The 18,113-nt window shown below is 46.9% G+C and overlaps 2 protein-coding genes across 4 annotated transcripts in view; both read right to left on the reverse strand.

Annotated features, from left to right (window-relative positions):
- PLEKHG5 (pleckstrin homology and RhoGEF domain containing G5) overlaps positions 1 to 18,113 on the reverse strand; it is a 614,078-nt gene that overhangs the window by 198,487 nt on the left and 397,478 nt on the right. The gene's annotated exons all lie outside the window — the stretch shown is intronic.
- Positions 1 to 18,113, reverse strand: part of DNAJC11 (DnaJ heat shock protein family (Hsp40) member C11) — a 708,487-nt gene that overhangs the window by 31,300 nt on the left and 659,074 nt on the right. For 2 of the 3 annotated variants that reach the window (XM_050787294.1, XM_050787292.1), the window contains 2 exons: positions 17,161 to 17,234; positions 5,598 to 5,699 (listed from right to left, as the gene is read on the reverse strand). In XM_050787294.1, the coding sequence (XP_050643251.1) occupies positions 5,598 to 5,699; positions 17,161 to 17,234 (176 nt within the window). The remainder of the gene's footprint in view (positions 1 to 5,597; positions 5,700 to 17,160; positions 17,235 to 18,113) is intronic. The other variant, XM_050787305.1, reaches the window with a different exon arrangement.

The following is an 18,113-nucleotide window of genomic DNA, read 5'->3' on the forward strand; positions in this document are numbered from 1 at the left end:
TTAGTAGAGATGGGGTTTCACCGTGTTGGTCAGGCTGGTCTGGAACTCCTGACCTCAGATGATGCACCCACCTCAGCCTCCCTAAACGTTGGTGAGAGATGAAGCCAGACGGACTTCCTGGGTCGGGTGAGGACTTGGAGAACTTTTCTGTCTTACAAGAGGATTGTAAATGTACCAATCACCACTCTGTAAAAACGCACCAATCAGCACTCCGTGGCTAGCTAGAAGATTGCAAATGTACCAATCGGCACTCTGTAAAAATGCACCAATCAATGCTCTATGGCTAGCTGGAGGATTGTAAATGCACCAATCAGCACTCTGTAAAAACGCACCAATCAGCGCTCTGTGGATTGTAAGTGCACTAATCAGCACTATGTAAAATGGACCAACTGGCACTCTGTAAAATAGACCAATCAGCAGGACATGGGCGGGGAGAAATAAAGAAATAAAAGATGGCCACCCCAGCCAACAGCAGCAACCCGCTTGGGTCCCCTTCCACACTGTGGAAGCTTTGTTCTTTTTGCTCTCCACAATAAGTCTTGCTGCTGCTTACTCTTTAGGTCTGCACCACCTTTAAGTGCTGTAACACTCACCGTGAAGGTCCGCAGCTTCATTCTTGAAGTCAGCGAGACCACAAACTCACTGGAAGGAACGAACTCTGGACACACTCGGATTACAGGCGTGAGCCACCACGCTTGGCCGATACATCATTTACATTTTTTTCTAATAAAGCTGAATTGTGTTTTTCAGCTATTACACAAACCACGCTGATGATGGGGTTTTCTAGATAAGAGAGATCTTGCCAAGGAGTGTATATCAATCTCTGTAATAGCAAAAATGGCCCAGAAATAACGTAAATCTCCATGAAACTATTTTGTCGTAGGGTCAAAAAACTAAAGCAATATGTGCCCGCAGAGAGTCAAGCTCCTTTGCCCCTGTACCCCCAAACAAACCTAACTTAATCATCTTCTCCACATGGGATGTAAACAAGTTCATGAAGGAGGCAGCAATGAAGTCGGACAAGCTGCCTGGGATCAAATTGCCTTCTAAATATGCTCAAAGTGGCTGCCGTCCACAGAGAGAGAAGATTTATGGGTATTAAGGAAAAAAGGAATGAAAATAATCAATACGAAGTGAATACAGCACAGAACGACACTGTTACATGATCTTAAGTCCTTAAAATGCAAGAAATGTGGATGGATTATGCAAATAAGACAGAAATCTGACGATGGCAGGAGGATGCCCAGGGTGGTCCGGTCGGGCTCCAGTTTCACGTACTGTTCTCAGGGATGAACCCCACGTCCTCCCCAGCCACCAATTCTCTCCCTGATGCCAGTTCAATGTGGAGGGCCCTAAAGACACTGGGACCACAGCAACCGGAGGGTGGCGTTTTCCAGCAGGACATACAGACAGGAATTTACTCCCACAGGGCAAAGCAAAGGCGGAAAACAGGTAATTAGAGCTAAGGACTGTGGGGTCCAAAGACTTAACCCAGAAAGTGGGCCTCCCATTACATGGAGGCAGAAACTGGACTAAGAATGCAGAAGGGACTTGATCAAGGGCACAGACAGGAAGGTGGAATCTGAGTCTGGATGTAGGACGCTGGACTGTAAGTCCAAGGTTCTCCCATGCTGCCTCCCACACACGGATGTGCCTCTGTGTGTGTGCATGCATGCGTTCCATCAGCTGGAGCCCGTGGGGCAAAGTGGACACATCCCGGGGCTGGGGATTCTACTTGTTCCCTCCTGGGCACCATGGTGCCTGGCAAGGCACATTCCACACAAGTCCGTATCACAGCCAGCCATACTGCAAACAGCACCGGACCCGGCCCCAGGCAACGGCTGCGGGAATTGTTCGAGGGCCATTTTCTTTTATTTTTTTTTGAGACTGAGTCTCTCTCTGTCACCCGGGCTAGAGTGCAGTGGCATGATCTCGGCTCACTTCAAGCTCTGCTTCCCGGGTTTAGGCCATTCTCTTGCCTCAGCCTCCTGAGTAGCTAGGACTAGAGGCGCCTGCCGCCACGCCCAGCTAACTTTGTATTTTTAGTAGAGATGGGGTTTCACTGCATTAGCCAGGACGGTCTTATCTCCTGACCTCGTGATCCGCCCACCTCAGCCTACAGGCGTGAGCCACTGCGCCCAGCCTCGACGGCCATTTTCAAATCCCAACTCACAGGTCCCACCCATTCCTGACCAAGCTAAGAATTTCCTCCTCAGTGTTGAATGAACCACCACCACCACATTTCGTTCTGAATGTCAGTTTGCATTTATATAGCAAGATTATCTTTCCCTAATAAATTAACATCTATTTCATGTGTTTTCAATCTTTCCACAACTTGGCATGGTAGTCAGGACAGATGTCCTCATTTTACAAAAGAGAAAACGGAGCACTGTCCAACACCTCACTCTGTGTCCTGCCTCCTGCTGGCAGTTGTACCTTCTAACCTGGGCTTTCCTCACTAGGCTTTTTTGCTTGGTAGATACATCAACCTACTGGAAATCCCTACCTCATCTGCTCTTATTGGTGAAAACAGAGAGAAATATGCACCCGCGTTTCGGGCGGCAATAATATCACGCATGGGATACAGCCTGCAAACCCCTCTGAGCTGAGGTCCTCTGTGAGGGTCCAGCTGACAGGCTGATCCCTAAGTCATCAAAAGTGTCCTTCTGTTTTTGTTTAAGACAGGACCTTGCTCTGTTGCCCAGGCTGGAGTGCAGTGGTGCAATCACGGCTCACTGCAACCTTGAACTCCTGGGCTAGGGCAATCCTCCTTCGTCTGCCTCCCAAGTAACCTGGACTACAGGTATGTGCCACTGTGTCCAGCTAATTTGTAAATATTTTGTAGAGATGGGAGTCTTGTTATGTTGCCCAGGCTGACCTCAAACTCCTGAACTCAAGCAATCCTCCTGCCTTGGCCTCCCAAAGTGCCAGGATTACAGGAATAAGCCGCCATGCCTGGCTTCCCCATGGTCTTTTTGTTTGTTTGTTTGAGACTCTGCTGCCCAGGCTGCAGTGCAGGGGTGCAATCTTGGCTCACTGCAGCCTGGACCTCCCAGGCTCAAGGGATCCTCCCACCTTAGCCTCCCAGGTAGCTGGATCTACAGGTGCATGTTACCATGCCTGGCTAATTTTAGTATTTTATTTGTAGACACGGAGTCTCACTATGTTGCCCAGGCTGGTCTCGAACTCCTGAACTCAAGTGATCCGCCCACCTTGGCCTCCCAAAGTGCTGGGATTACAGGCGTGCACCACCACACCTGGCCTCTATGGTCTCCTTAAAGCGGAGATCACCCCTTTCTTTTCAGGACAAGGATGTTTGCTCATCTTGAAAAGCAAAAAAACCTGTCAGAAATGGAATGAAAGATCTACCTCAAATCCTCTCCTTAAAATGCTGGACAGCCAACATCTGGTTATCGCTCAAGATTTCTGATTAGAAAATGTTTGATTTATTTGGAAGCAGTTTTATGGAAGTAGCAAAGTATAGGACATTTTAAAAATCACTTGCATGTCTGTGTGAGATGGTCACAGCTGCGCTCCCACTTTCCACAGAAACATGGCCTGCAGACACATTTGCAGAGTCCTAATAAGCAACTGTCACACACCCCCAGATGGCCGATTTGATCATAGGACACGGATGCAGGATGATAGTGAGGTTCTCTTTCCCTTTCACTGCTCCTAACACAGCAAACCTCCAGCCAGAACAGCAAAAACGCCAAAGGAACAGCCTGCTCCTGCCAGGCACCCTGACCCCACCTCCACCTGCCAACACAGACCTTCCAAACTGGACCTCCCGCGGGCACCTGGCTGGGAGATCCAAGCAGGAATCATTAGCACAGCTCAGGGCACCTCGGAGATTTTCAACTCTCCCAATTATCCCAAACTCCCCAACTTGGTTCACTCAGGGTTTTGATTCTCTGCCTCTATCTGACCAAAAGGTAACCCTGCACTTCTGAGGACCTCACCTGTTGAGGGGAGAGTGAGTAGATGGGAGTGGAGGTGTTACCATTTTCAAATATACATTTTTTTCCAAGAGAATTAAAACATTTATTGATTATACATGATAATGGATGATACAAAAGCTTCATTCCCATCCATAGTTTTATCTGGTCAAATATACTTTGAAATGTGGGATTCAAACAGATGGACATGTTCTGGATATATGGTCCTTTAAATGCTGTATGGGTCTTAAAAAAACTGCTTTCTAGAATGTATTTCATCAGAGGTTTATCTTACTGTGCATCCCAGTTTAAGCCAGCATTTGTTCTTTTCCTTTCTTTTCTTTTTTATTTTTTTGAGACAGAGTCTCACTCTGTTGTCCAGGCTGGAGTGCAGTGGCATGATCTTGGCTCACTACAACCTCTGCCTCCCTGGTTCAAGCGATTCTCCTGCCTCAGCCTCCCAAGTAGCTGAAATTACTCGGGAGGCTGGTGGTCATGTACCACCAGGCCCGCCTAATTTTTATTGTATTTTTAGTAGAGATGGGGTTTTACCATATTGCCCAGGCTGGTCTCAAACTCCCGACCTCAGGTGATCTGCCCGCCTCTGCCTCCCAAAGTGCTGGGATTATAGGAGTGAGCCCTCGCACCCGGCCTGTTCTTTTCCTTTACAAGGTTTAAAGAAAATAATAATGCTTCTTATAACTTTGTATGGCTTCCGCTCTCCTTCCAACAACACTGATTTGACACAGATCATGGGAGAAGAGGCTGATGGAAGACGGGGGGGGTCCCAGCTCCTTATCATGACAGATACAGGCTCTCTGCCAGGCCATCCTGGCCACAATGATAGGGTCTGGCCACTGAGCCCTCTTTTTAAACACAGCTGAATAGTACACCAGGCCATGTTTCATTAGCCATTCAGTACAACTGGAATCTCAAAGTGACCAAGCTATCCTATTTGCCACAGAGCTGGGCAAAACAATCTCCCCAGCAAGTTGAAAGGAAAAAGAGAGCATACTTGGCATTGAAAAGTAACTCAGACTAAGTAGTGTCACTGGGTTAAAAGACTTAAACTCCATCGGTGATCTGGGACACTGATGCTGCTCAAACAACCCACTGACCGGTGGTCATGGCACCAATGCCCTGGGGTGATGTGACCAGGGCCCTCTGCTCAAGGCAACACAGACATGCCCTGAGCCCTCTGCATTTTTTGGCTCTCCATATCCTAATGGTTAAGCAAGGACTTCTGCTGCCTCAACGCTTAGGTGATTAGGTGGCTGTCCTCTGCCCTGCCACTGTCCTCTGATTTCCAGCGTCAAGGACTTGGGCAGCACAGTCAGAGTAAATGGCTTTCAATGACTGGCCTGTGTATCTGCTTGGCAAAACTCCCTGACTTCTGGAAAAAATGGGGGACTGGTTTTGTCTTCCCTCCACATGGTATAAAACATTCATCTCCTGGAGATGAGCAGCAGCGTGGCTGATGGCTGCTAGGGAGGTGTTTCCAGAAAGATATGACTTTGACATAATATAAGCCAAATTTTGTCCCACCAGCTTGTATGTCTTTCCTTTAACAATCCACCAGCACCTCATTATTTCAGATCTGGCTTCTAGGTATGAGGCCTTTTCATGAGGTGTCCTCATGAAACCTGGCCCCTGGCTTACCTTGGGATTGGTTCGCTGCTGCAGTCTCCTCTCTTCCCTCTCTCTCTGCAGCCGCTCAAACTCCTCTCGAATTTCAGCTGGGGTTCTCCTCCTTTCCACAACCTACGTGCAGAATCAAGATGGGAAGACAGCTGAGGACCCAGGAGGTAAGGGAAACGTACACAAAGAACTGCAGTCATTGATTTTGGTGTGTGCGTACTGCCTGGGGTCCAGCCACGGCCTTTCCCCAGGAAGTGCCCCAAACCGTGACTTCTGCCATCCGATGGCTCAGGCCTGGGTGAGGCAGAGCTCACTGCCCTCCTGGCCCTTCCCAAGGTTGAAATGAGCTTTCACTCAGCTCTCCAGAGTGACTTAAACATTCTTTATTTTAGCAACTTATCTCTAAGTCTGCTGAAATCTTACAAGGAAAATGTCACCTTAAATTTCATAGTGTAAATTTCCTAATGAATCTCAGATAACAAATGTTAAATATTAGGACGAAGGCAAGCTGGCTCTCCCTAGTGGTCTGGGACAATCGCTAAAGACTCCTTTTGAGCTTCTTGGACCAAGGATCTCGAGCTGTCGGGTCTGGGTGTTTTTATTCTGTTGCTGTAGAGACGGGGTCTTGCTATGTTGCCCAGGTTGGCCTCAAACTCTTGGCCTCAAAGGATCCTCCCACATCAGCCTCCCAAAGTGCTGGGATTGCAGGCATAAGCCACCATGTCTGGCGGCTCTGAGTGTTTTCAGAATCATGGAACTCTTCTTCTTACAATAGTATATGAACCTTAGAATCTGGGCTGTCAGTTATAGGCTGGTGTAACAATACTCAGGTACCACGCAGCAGACCTCGTTAAACTCAGGGATGCACAGTGATGTCGAATCTGAGAAAATAAGGTATTCCGGCCTGGCGCGGTGGCTCACACCTGTAATCCCAGCACTTTGGGAGGCCGAGGTAAGCGGATCACCTCAGTTCAGGAGTTACAGACCAACCTGGCCAACATAGCGAAACCCCATCTCTACTAAAAATACAAAAATTAGCCAGGTATGGTGGCAGGTGCCTGTAATCCCAGCTACCTGGGAGGCTGAGGCAGGAAAATTGCTTGAACCCAGGAGGTGGATGCTGCAGTGAACTGAGATCATGCCACTGCACTCCAGCCTGGGCAACAGAGCAAGACTCTGTCTCAAAAAAAAAAAAAAAGGAAAAAAAAAAGAAAAGGTATTCCAGGAATACCTTTGGGAGGCCGAGGTGGGTGGATCACCTGAGGTTAGGAGTTTGAGACCAGCCTGGCCAATGTGGTGAAACCGTCTCTACTAAAACAACAAAACATTAGCCAGGCGTGGTGGCGGGTGCCTGTAATCCCAGCTACTCGGAAGGCTTAGGCAGGAGAATCACTTGAACCCGGGAGTCGGAGGTTGCAGTGAGCCAAGATCACGCCATTGCACTCCAGCCCGGGCAACAAGAGCAAGAAACTCCGTCTTGAAAAAAAAGAAAAAAAAAAAAAGAAAATACAGCATTCCAATTCCAGTTCAGCCTTTCTTAGCTTGTCATGAAAGGAAGACCACCCAGTCGAGATTTCAAAGAAGTGGAAAGGGCAGTCTTTCATCTGTGAAAGAGGCAACTGCACTGCACGATTTCTGTTGTTTTTTTTTTTTTTTTGAGACGGAGTCTCGCTTTGTTGCCCAGGCTGGAGTGCAGTGGTACAATCTCGGCTCACTGCAAGCTCCGCCTCCTGGGATCACGCCATTCTCCTGCCTCAGCCTCCCGAGTAGCTGGAATTACAGGCACCCGCCACCACACCCGGCTAATTTTTTGTATTTTTAGTAGAGACGGGATTTCATCATGCTAGCCAGGATGGTCTCGATCTCCTGACCTTGTGATCCACCCACTTCGGCCTCCGAAAGTGCTGGGATTACAGGCATGAGCCACCGTGCCCGGCCTGCACTGCACGATTTCTAAGGGTCCCGTTTATGGTGTGAAATTGTGTGCACTGGTGAGAAACACACAGTGTGGGAACAGGACAGAAAAAGTGGTTACTCTTTTTCTATCACTACCAAAGTTATCAGATGGCTGGGGGAGGGGCAGGGGTGTATGAGAAGGGGAGGGGCAGGGGTGTATGAGAAGGGGAGGGGCAGGGGTGTATGAGAAGGGGAGGGGCAGGGGTGTATGAGAAGGGGAGGGGCAGGGGTGTATGAGAAGGGGAGGGGCAGGGGTGTATGAGAAGGGGAGGGGCAGGGGTGTATGAGAAGGGGAGGGGCAGGGGTGTATGAGAAGGGGAGGGGCAGGGGTGTATGAGAAGGGGAGGGGCAGGGGTGTATGAGAAGGGGAGGGGCAGGGGTGTATGAGAAGGGGAGGGGCAGGGGTGTATGAGAAGGGGAGGGGCAGGGGTGTATGAGAAGGGGAGGGGCAGGGGTGTATGAGAAGGGGAGGGGCAGGGGTGTATGAGAAGGGGAGGGGCAGGGGTGTATGAGAAGGGGAGGGGCAGGGGTGTATGAGAAGGGGAGGGGCAGGGGTGTATGAGAAGGGGAGGGGCAGGGGTGTATGAGAAGGGGAGGGGCAGGGGTGTATGAGAAGGGGAGGGGCAGGGGTGTATGAGAAAGCAGATTTGCCCATCAGTGGGAGAAACACAGGGGAGTCTCGAGATGCTGCTCACAGACTATCTAAAAAGATGTGATGTGAGAAAATGTTTCCTTGGAAATTTCAAGTTTCAAAAAATTATTTTTAAAAATACAAGCTTATAGCAAAAAATCAATAGAACAGAAGGATAGGAAATAAAAAGTACGTGATTCCCCTTACCCATATTCCCTCTTCTCACAGGCTCACACTCAATTTTTTTTATATCACTTCCTAAAAATTCTCTATGCATGTGTATGTACCTACGTATGTGCGCGTGTACACGTGCACACACACACATTCGATATAAATAAGATATTACAGGCTTTGTGAAACTTGATTTTATTTTTCAACAAATAATAATAAAAAAACCCCACAAAAACTCATCTAGAAAAATCCTAGGAACTTGTCCACTACTTTAAACATTAAAAATAGTGAAAACATTTTCTTCTCTAATAACTCAATATAAATAAAAAATTACTAAAAAGGGGGGAAGTGGTTCTTTTTAAGGAAGCTTTAAAATAAAAAGATTGTTAAAATCATCCAAGAACAAACTAAAGGTCCTAAGTGGCACGACAGTGATTGCTCTGTGACCTTACAAGGACATTCTGGGTTCTATTTGGTGAACAAGGTGCATTCCCGCTGCCCAGGCTTAGAATCACTGAGGGCGTGTCCCCTATCTACAGCACTCTCACTTTCCAATGCCACCCGTCCTGACACAGACAAAAGCAAGGTGCAGTTTTTCAAAGTTTCCAATATCTTCTCAATCTCATGTCAGTCCCTCCCTGAAGCAAAAGAAAATAAAAATAAAAGAGCTTCAGGGAAATGTAGGTAATCAACCATTCCATGTAAGTTTGAAGATCCAGAAAAAAATGTTTCAAAATACTTTAAAAATTATTCATGACTTTACAGCCCAATTCAGTGGACTTGATGGTGCAGCCAGTTTCTCTGGACCCAGCAGATGGTGACTTAAGTGATCCATCACCAAGGACAAGGAGGCCTAAGTGTGAGGCTGTCTGAATGGAGACAGTTCCTCTACATAGCCCAGAGGATGCAGGATGTTCCAATATGGATAAAGAGATTTTATTTTATTTATTTCTTTGAGACGGAGTCTCGCTCTATTTATTTATTTATTTATTTAAGACAGAGTCTCGATCTGTCACCCAGACTGGAGTGTAGTGGTGCGATCTCGGCTCACTGCGCCTCCCGGGTGCCTGACATTCTCCTGCCTCAGCCTCCCAAGTAGCTGGGACTACAGGCGCCCACCACCACGCCCGGCTAATTTTTTGTATTTTTTTTTTTAAGTAGAGACGGGGTTTCACCGTATTAGCCAGGATCGCCTCGATCTCCTGACCTCATGATCCACCCACCTTGGCCTCCCAAAGTGCTAGAATTACAGGTGTGAACCACCGTGCCTGGCCTTTTTTTTTTTGAGACGGAGTCTCGCTCTGTCACCCAGGCTGGTGCGCAGTGGCGCAACCTCGGCTCACTGCAAGCTCCGACTCCCGGGTTCACGCCATTCTCCTGCCTCAGCCTCCTGAGTAGCTAGGACTACAGGCGTCCGCCAAAACACCCGCCTAATTTTTTTGTATTTTTAGTAGAGCCGGGGTTTCACGGTATAAGCCAGGATGGTTTCCTGACTTCGTGGTCTGCCTGTCTCGGTCTCCCAAAGTGCTGGGATTACAGGCATGAGCCACCATGCCTGGCAAGATTTTATTTTATTTTAATATTTTATTTTTTTGAGACAGTCTTGCTTTGTCACCCAGGCTGGAGTGCAGTGGTGCGATCTCAGCTTACTGCAATTTCTGCTTCCTGGGTTCAAGCAATTCTCCTGCCTCAGCCTCCTGAGTAGCTGGGACAACAGGCTTGTGCCACCATACCCAGCTAATTTTTTCATCTTTAGTAGAGATGACGTTTCACCATGTTGGCCAGGCTGGTCTTGAACTCCTGACCTCAAGTGATCCACTCGCCTCGACTTCCCAAAGTGCTGGGATTACAGGCATGAGCCACCGCGCCCGGCCTGAATAGAAATTTTATAATTGAGTGTTCTATTCAACAGGATATTAGTTTTTAAAAATGCAAATTTAGCGAAAGTTTGATTCGCCATAACTTTAATCAGTGACATAAGCAGACCCATGAATATGCCCATATACTACTATTTTTTTCGGAAACAGATTTGTAAGCTGCTGATAATTAAAATCCTGGACTCAAACCCTGTAGGGAAAAAAAAAAACCTGGAAAGTGTGAGGCCTCACAGAGGCTGCAGCAGGAAAAGACTCATTTTCAGGAATTTTAGCTGTTTAATCTTTGAAGACTGAACAGTTGAAAATTACTTTCTCTCTGTTACATTCTGTGAGGAATTACAAAGGCAAATAATCCAAAGGGGGCAGATCATTCCATTTTGAGTCATATTTTACACAAGTTTTGCAAACAGTTGGTGCATAATCTGAGCTAACAGCAAAGTCAAAATGGCCAGCCTTCCTGGAGCGGTGAGGACACTTAGCAGGGCAGGGCACTTCATTCTCAGCTCCCACAGGCCTCTGCTAGCCTTGACTATTTATACCTTCCTTTAACCAGAATACATGATGCCGGAAAGGGGAACAGGACTAAGCCAGCTGTGAGCTGCTCTCCTCCTTATCAGCAACCCTTACAGACAGAGGCATCTGGGAACACAGCATCTGAAGCTGCATGACGGTTGATAAATACCAGACATTTTCAGTGTTTCTCATGGACAGAGTGTATCACATGCAGCTTCTGAATCCATACAACTGCTGTTCACCGAACCATTCACCTACTAGGTCTATCCCTATGCTAGTCAGAAAACTGAGTGGCCAGGTGCAGTGGCTCACCTGAGGTCACGTGTTTGAGACCAGCCTGGCCAACATGGCAAAATCCTGTCTCCACGAAAAATGCAAAATTTAGCCGGGCGTGGTGGCAGGTGCCTATAGTCCCAGCTACTTGGGAGGCTGAGGCAGGAGAATCGCTTGAACCCAGGAGGCGGAGGTTGCAGTGAACGGAGATTGCACCACTTCACTCCAGCCTGGGCAAAAGAGCGAAACTCCATCTCAAAAAAAAAAAAAAGAAAAGAAAACCGACTGAGCCCAGGAATTCTAGACCAACCTGGGCAACATAGTGAGACCCCATCTCTACAACAAAAAAACAACCACCAAGAAGACTGACTTTATTGATAAAACGAATGAGGAGATCTCCAAAAGCTGGGTGGCATCATGGAAGGAGGACAGACAGGACCTTAAACCTCCTGGGAGACCTCAGGCAAGTCCTTCTCTAAGCTTCAGTTTCCCTGCTATAAAGTGAGGAGGGTTAAGCGACATCATTTGAAAAGTGTCATCTGGTTCTATCTAGTAAACTTTTTATTCTGGGATATTTTTAGAAAATTATTTAGAAACGCTATAACAACAGTACAGAAAGTTCTAGTATAGCCTGCACCCAGGTTCCCCCAATGTTAGCACCTTATATAACCACAGAAGATCTGTCAAATCTCAAAAGCCAACATTAGTACATTTCTACTAATTAAACCTAGGGTTCAGATTTCACTAGATTTTCTACGAACATCCTTTTTCTGTTCCAGGATCCAATCCAAGATTCCACGTTGCATTTAGACATGAGGTGGATGTCCTTAGTCGTCTTCTGCTCTGTGACAGTTCTAAACCTTTGCTAGTTTTTCAAGATCTTGACCATATTATTGCTTTTAATACAGGCTGCCTTTCTCATATACTATAAAACCGATGTCAGAGACAGGGAAGTAAAATATAAATAATGTAAAGGACTGCGGACAAAAACCAAACAGATGATCAGGGCCAAAGGATGCAACTCGGATGTAATACAACATCTGAAAATGACATCTGCAGGAGATGAGTTACGTGGTTTCCATGGCAGTTGCCAGCCATTACCAGAATCAACACTGTCAAAGCATTCACAGTTCAAGGTTAGATTTTTGCCATTCTGAAAACATGGCTAATTTTGTTTTCAATGTGGGTATCTGCACAAACATCACTAACCAATCTCGATAAGTAAATAGTATGGCTGGTTTTTTAAGCTGGGAATGGTTACATCTCATTCCTTGGGAATCCTCCCAAAGAATAACAGTCTCTAGAAGCCTTAAAAAAAAAAAAAAAAAAAAAAGGGGGGGTGCTGGGCACAGTGGTTCACATTTGTAATCCCAGCACTTTGGAAGGCCAAGGCAGGAGGACTACCTGAGGTCAGGAGTTTGAGACCAGTCTGGCCAACATGGTGAAACCCCATCTCTACCAAAAATACAAAAATTAGGCTGGGCGCGGTGGCTCACGCCTGTAATCCTAGCACTTTGAGAGGCCAAGGCGGGTGGATCACGAGGTCAGGAGATCGAAACCATCCTGGCTAACATGGTGAAACCACGTCCCTACTAAAATTACAAAAAATTAGCCGGGTGTGGTGGCGGGCGCCTGTAGTCCCAGCTGCTTGGGAGGCTGACGCAGGAGAACGGCGTGAACCAGGGAGGCGGAGGTTGCAGTAAGCTGAGATCGCGCCACTGCACTCCAGCCTGGTCGACAGAGCAAGACTCCATCTCAGAAAAAACCAAACCAAACAAAAACAAAAACAAAAACAAAAAATTAGCTGGGCATAGTGGTGCGCACCTGTAATTACAGCTACTCGGGAGGCTGAGGCAGGAGAGGCACTTGAACCCTGGAGGCAGAGGTTGCAGTGAGCCAAGATCATGCCACTACACTCAGCCTGGGCAACACAGTGAGACTCCGTCTCAAAAAATAATAATAATAAAAAAAAGTAGCAGGGCGTGGTGATGCATGCCTGTAGTCTCAGCTACCTGGGAGACTGAGGTGGGAGGATGGCCTGAGCTGGGAGGTCAACACTGCAGTAAGCCACGCTCACGCCACTACACTCTAGCCTGGGTGACAGAGTGAGACTCTGTCTCAAAAAAAAAAAAAAGACTGAAAATTTACCTAATGACTAACAACTGGGCTAGTATTCTGCACATTCTAAAGAAGCTCCAATGGGCTGGGGAGTGATTTCTAGTTGGTGGAGTGCTTTGAGATCTTTGGATTAAAGGCGTCTCAGACACTCACGATACCAACAATCAATGCCCTTCACCGTTCACTGACTACCCATATGGTAGCCTAATAAATATGTGGTAAATGGATACCCTTCAGCAACTGAAGAGTTTAATAGTCTAAAAATATCAGCAACAGCATGAAGGGAATACAGCTTCCTCCCTGGAGTGAAAGCTATTACTGCAGTGAGAGAATCGTCATATGGAACAATCCATCCAGCTGTAGGAATTCCTTGAAGGAATGTTGATGCCAGCTTCATAAAATTTGCTTGAGTTCAATGAGACTTTCTGTGTAATATGAATAATGGGTCCAATTTTCCTATTGTATGTTAAACACTAATACATCTCTGAGTAAATATCTGGGGAGGTATCTTCATTTAGTTTTCTTTGAAGGCATTTTTATCTTGCAGCAAAAGCTTAGTATCAATATGAAAAAAAAGCCAATTCTGATCCATGAGAACCTGACTTGCTTAGTTTACTAAAAAAATACGAAAATAATGTTTAACCACTTGCCACCCACAACTGTGCACATATATTTTTTTTGTTTCATTTTTTATTTTTTGAGACACAGTCTCACTGCCACTCAGGCTGGAGTGCAGTGGTGTGATCATGGCTCACTGCAACCCCGACCTCCTTAGGCTCAAGTGATCCTCCCACCTCAGCCTCCCAAGAAGCAGGATTACAGGCACACGCCACCATGCCTGGTAAATTTTTTTATTTTTTATTGCTTGTAGAGATGCGATCTCACTGTGTTACTCCAGCTGGTCTCGAACTCCTGAGCTCAAGTGATCCTCCTGTGTCAGTCTTTGAAAGTGCTGGAATTACAGGTGTGAGCCACTGCACCCAGCCCTACATATTTGTATAACACCATTTGTGTGTGGATTTGCTTTGTTTCTAATGGGAAGATAATCTGGTTTGATAAGAGGAAACCACACAATATTTTACCAGCAGACTCCACGGCTCCACTGATTGGGATAATGCTGCTGGGGACTAAAAACCTAGTCTTTGAAGAGGGAATATGTAATGGAGTCCTACAGCTTTTCAGTGACTCCAACTGCTGACTTGAAAAACTATAGGCCGGGAGTGGTGGCTCACGTTTGTAATCCCAGCACTTTGGGAGGCCGAGGTGGGCAGATCATGAGGTCAGGAGTTCGAGACCAGCCTGGCCAACACAGTGAAACCCTGACTCTACTAAAAAAAATACAAAAATTAGCTGGGTGTGGTGGCGGGCACCTGTAATCCCAGCTACTCAGGAGGCTGAGGCAGGAGAATCACTTGAACCCAGGAGGCCGAGGTTGCAGTGAGCCGAGGTTGTGCCACTGCACTCCAGCCTGGGCAACAGCACTAGACTCCGTCTCAAAAAAAGAAAAAAAGAAAAAAAAGAAAAATTGTAGCCAACCCCACATCTTAAAAATACAAAGAAGCTTTAAGGAGTGTATAAAGAGTGAGGGGGAAATTGAATAAATACAACAGAAATCTATTTTCCTTTTTGGATGAGAAAATGCTAAGTTGTTTGGCTTAATACCTAGCTGCAATGAACCAAGGCGACAGGAAGCACTGCTATTCCCTTCAAGCCAGAGGCCAAGTACCAACCGCCCACTGGAGCCAGGAGGACATGCAGATGAGAAGAGCCAGACGTAACACAAGGGGGAGTGGTGGGGACTGGCACAAATTGGACAGTCCAGTCCCATCTGAAGGGCAAGGGCTCCTCAGATTCAGTGTTACCAGATGTTTCAAGAAAAGACAGAAGACTGAATTATGATGCAGAACCTCCCAGGGTTGAAATGTTAGCAACCAGAATTCACTGTGTGAGGCAATCAAAAAATGGCAACAGGCTGGGCATGGTGGCTCACACCTGTAATCCCAGCGCTTTGGGAGGCTGAGGTGGGAGGGTAGCTTGAGGGTAGGAATTTGAGACCAGCCTGGGCAACATAGCAAGACCCCATCTCTACAAAAATTAAAAAAATTAGCTAGGCATGGTGGTGTGTGCCTGTAGTTGCAGCTACTTGGAAGGCTGAGGTGGGAGACTCACTTGAGCCCAGGAGGTCAAGGCTGCAGTGAGCCGTGATGGCACCAATGCACTGCAGCCTGGGCAACACAGCACACGCGCACTGTCTCTCGTGTGCACGCTCTCTCTCTCTCTCTCTTGCACTCTCTCTCTCTCTCTCACCCCCCATCCCCCCCACCAAAAAAGGCTATTAGTGGAATATGGCCCACAAGCCACCAATATGAAGCATTAGTGGAAAGGTGGGAAAGGAAATAGGATCCTCTTTTGCTTCTCTTCTACTCCTCATCTGAAGGCCTTTATAAGGCTTTGATGCTAGAACTGGAAGAGACAGGCACACATGCTTGAGATTAAACATCGAATGAACTTTGGCCGGGCATGGTGGCTCACGCCTGTAATCCCAGCACTTTGAGAGGCTGAGGCGGGCGGGTCATCTGAGGTCAGGAGTTTGAGACCAGCCTGACCAACATGGAGAAACCCTGTCTCTACTAAAAATACAAAATTAGCCAGGCGTGGTGGCGCATGCCTGTAATCCCAGCTACTCAGGAAGGCTGAGGCAGGAGAATTGCTTGAACCTAGGAGGCGGAGGTAGTGGTAAGCCGGGATCGTGCCACTGCACTCCAGTCTGGGCAACAAGAGCAAAACTCGGTCTCAAAAACAAACAAACAAACAAAACCAAACCAAACAAAACATCGAAGGAACTTCAAGGGAAATCTTACATGATGGTGAAAATATAACTCAATGCAGGTCAACTCCATGTTATTAACAGACTAGCAAATTTCTTGGGCATCAGAACCAAGTTTCTTTTTTTCCTTTTTTGAGACAAGGTCTCGCTCTGTTGCCCATGTTGGAGTGCAGTGGCGTGATCATAGCTCACTGCAGCCTCAACCTCCTGTGCTCAAGTGATCCTCCCATCTCAGCCTCCTGAGTAGCTGCGAATACAGGTGTGCACCACCAAGCCCGCTTAATTTTAAAAAAAATGTTTTGTAGAGACAAGGTCTTGCTATGTTTTTTCTCAGGCTGGTCTCAAACTCTTGGCCTCATGTGATCCTCCCAGCCTGGCTCCCCAAAGTGTTAGGATTACAGGTGTGAGCCACTTTGCCTGGGTCAGAACCAAGTTTCTTTAATGATACCTATATATTCCTGCAGCAACTTAAGAGTTTCACAACGAATCTTCATATTCATTTTTCAGATAGTAACATGTTAGCACTAGCAACCCAATTACTTGCCCAAGGCTCTACTGCTAGTCAGTGGCAGTGTGAAAGTAAACAAATTGTCTGAATTTTAGTGACTGTTCTCCCACAGCATGGCTGCCCAGGGCGACACATTTGCTATATATTTTGTTTCACTCATCACATTTGACAAAGCTTGAATATTATAATACATGAGAATTGAAAGGGTCATTACAGGCAATGCAACCCCAGCAGCTCTGCCTCCATTTTGCTCACATGCATAACATACTCCCATCTGAAATATTTCCTCACCGCAATTACTCAGAACTAAGGTGGAGAGAGAGGCACAGAACTGTGCAGGGTTGAAGGGAGTGTATGTGGAGTCAGAGCTGCACCCTTGAAGAAATCGTCTCCCATCAACCGCCAGCTCCACTTGCTCCCGCCCCACACCTGGGTTAAAAATTACTGGTCCAGTCCATCCCTCTTCCGTTTTACTTGACAGGTTAGGAAACGAAGGACAAGTCAGATGAGTGGCTGGCCCAAGGTCAGAGTTACAAAGTGGCAAAGCCAAGTCCAGAACTCAACCTCTAAAACTAAAATACAGGGCAAGGAAGGGGGTTCTGATGTCTTCAAATATTCCCAAAGGCATTATTACGGATTGCAGGGTTTTGGGGAGATGTTTTGTAGCTGTTTAATGACTTTTCTGGGACACCAGACGCAGTTTCTCTTACCTCCCATCCTTCCATTTCCAGTCCTCTCTTCCCATATATATCATAGATGGCCCTGGTTTGGGGGTCACTAAGCACTGCAAATTAAAAATTAAACATGTTTATAAAATATAAAATTCACCTTCAGTCCTTTCTGAGAACACTGATGTCATTAGGTAAGCCCATCTCCTGTTCTCCCTGTCTGATCACAATCTTCCTAGAGACCCCTTTCATTTTCTATGCATCTTTCCTCCTAACTGCTTTTTTGATTCAACCTAGGATTTGTTTATTGACTTACTGACTGACACGGTCCTTCTCTGTTGTCCTGGCTGAAGTGCAGTGGTAAGATCATAGCTCACTGCAGCCTTGAATTCCTGGGCTTAACTAATCCTCCTGCTCCAGCTTCCCAAGCAGCTGGGATTACAGGTGTGTGCACACATGCCCAGTTAATTTATTTTTTGTAGAGATGGGGTCTCACTATGTTGCCTAGGCTGATCTTGAATTCCTGGCCTCAAATGATTCTCTTGCCTTGGCCTTGCATAGTGTTGGGATTACAGGGGTGAGCCACTGCACCCGGCTAATGTAGGATATGTTTAAAGGTGGCTACAAATGAGAAAAGTCAGATTTTCCCAGTGTCCAAGTTACTCTTGATTGGAAGGTACAGGTACAAGGTGTACAAGGTGTACCATGCAAGAAGTGACACCAGCTCCTGCATTGCGAAAGGACACGAAAGTTGTTTTAAAAATAATTTGGTGGCCGGGCGCGGTGGCTCAAGCCTGTAATCCCAGCACTTTGGGAGGCCGAGACAGGCGGATCATGAGGTCAGGAGATCGAGGCCATCCTGGCTAACACGGTGAAACCCCGTCTCTACTAAAATATACAAAAAACTAGCCGGGCGAGGTGGCGGGCGCCTGTAGTCCCAGCTACTCGGGAGGCTGAGGCAGGAGAATGGCGTAAACCCGGGAGGCGGAGCTTGC

Source organism: Macaca thibetana, chromosome 1 (genome assembly GCF_024542745.1).
Source record: "Macaca thibetana thibetana isolate TM-01 chromosome 1, ASM2454274v1, whole genome shotgun sequence".
NCBI lineage: Eukaryota > Metazoa > Chordata > Mammalia > Primates > Cercopithecidae > Macaca > Macaca thibetana.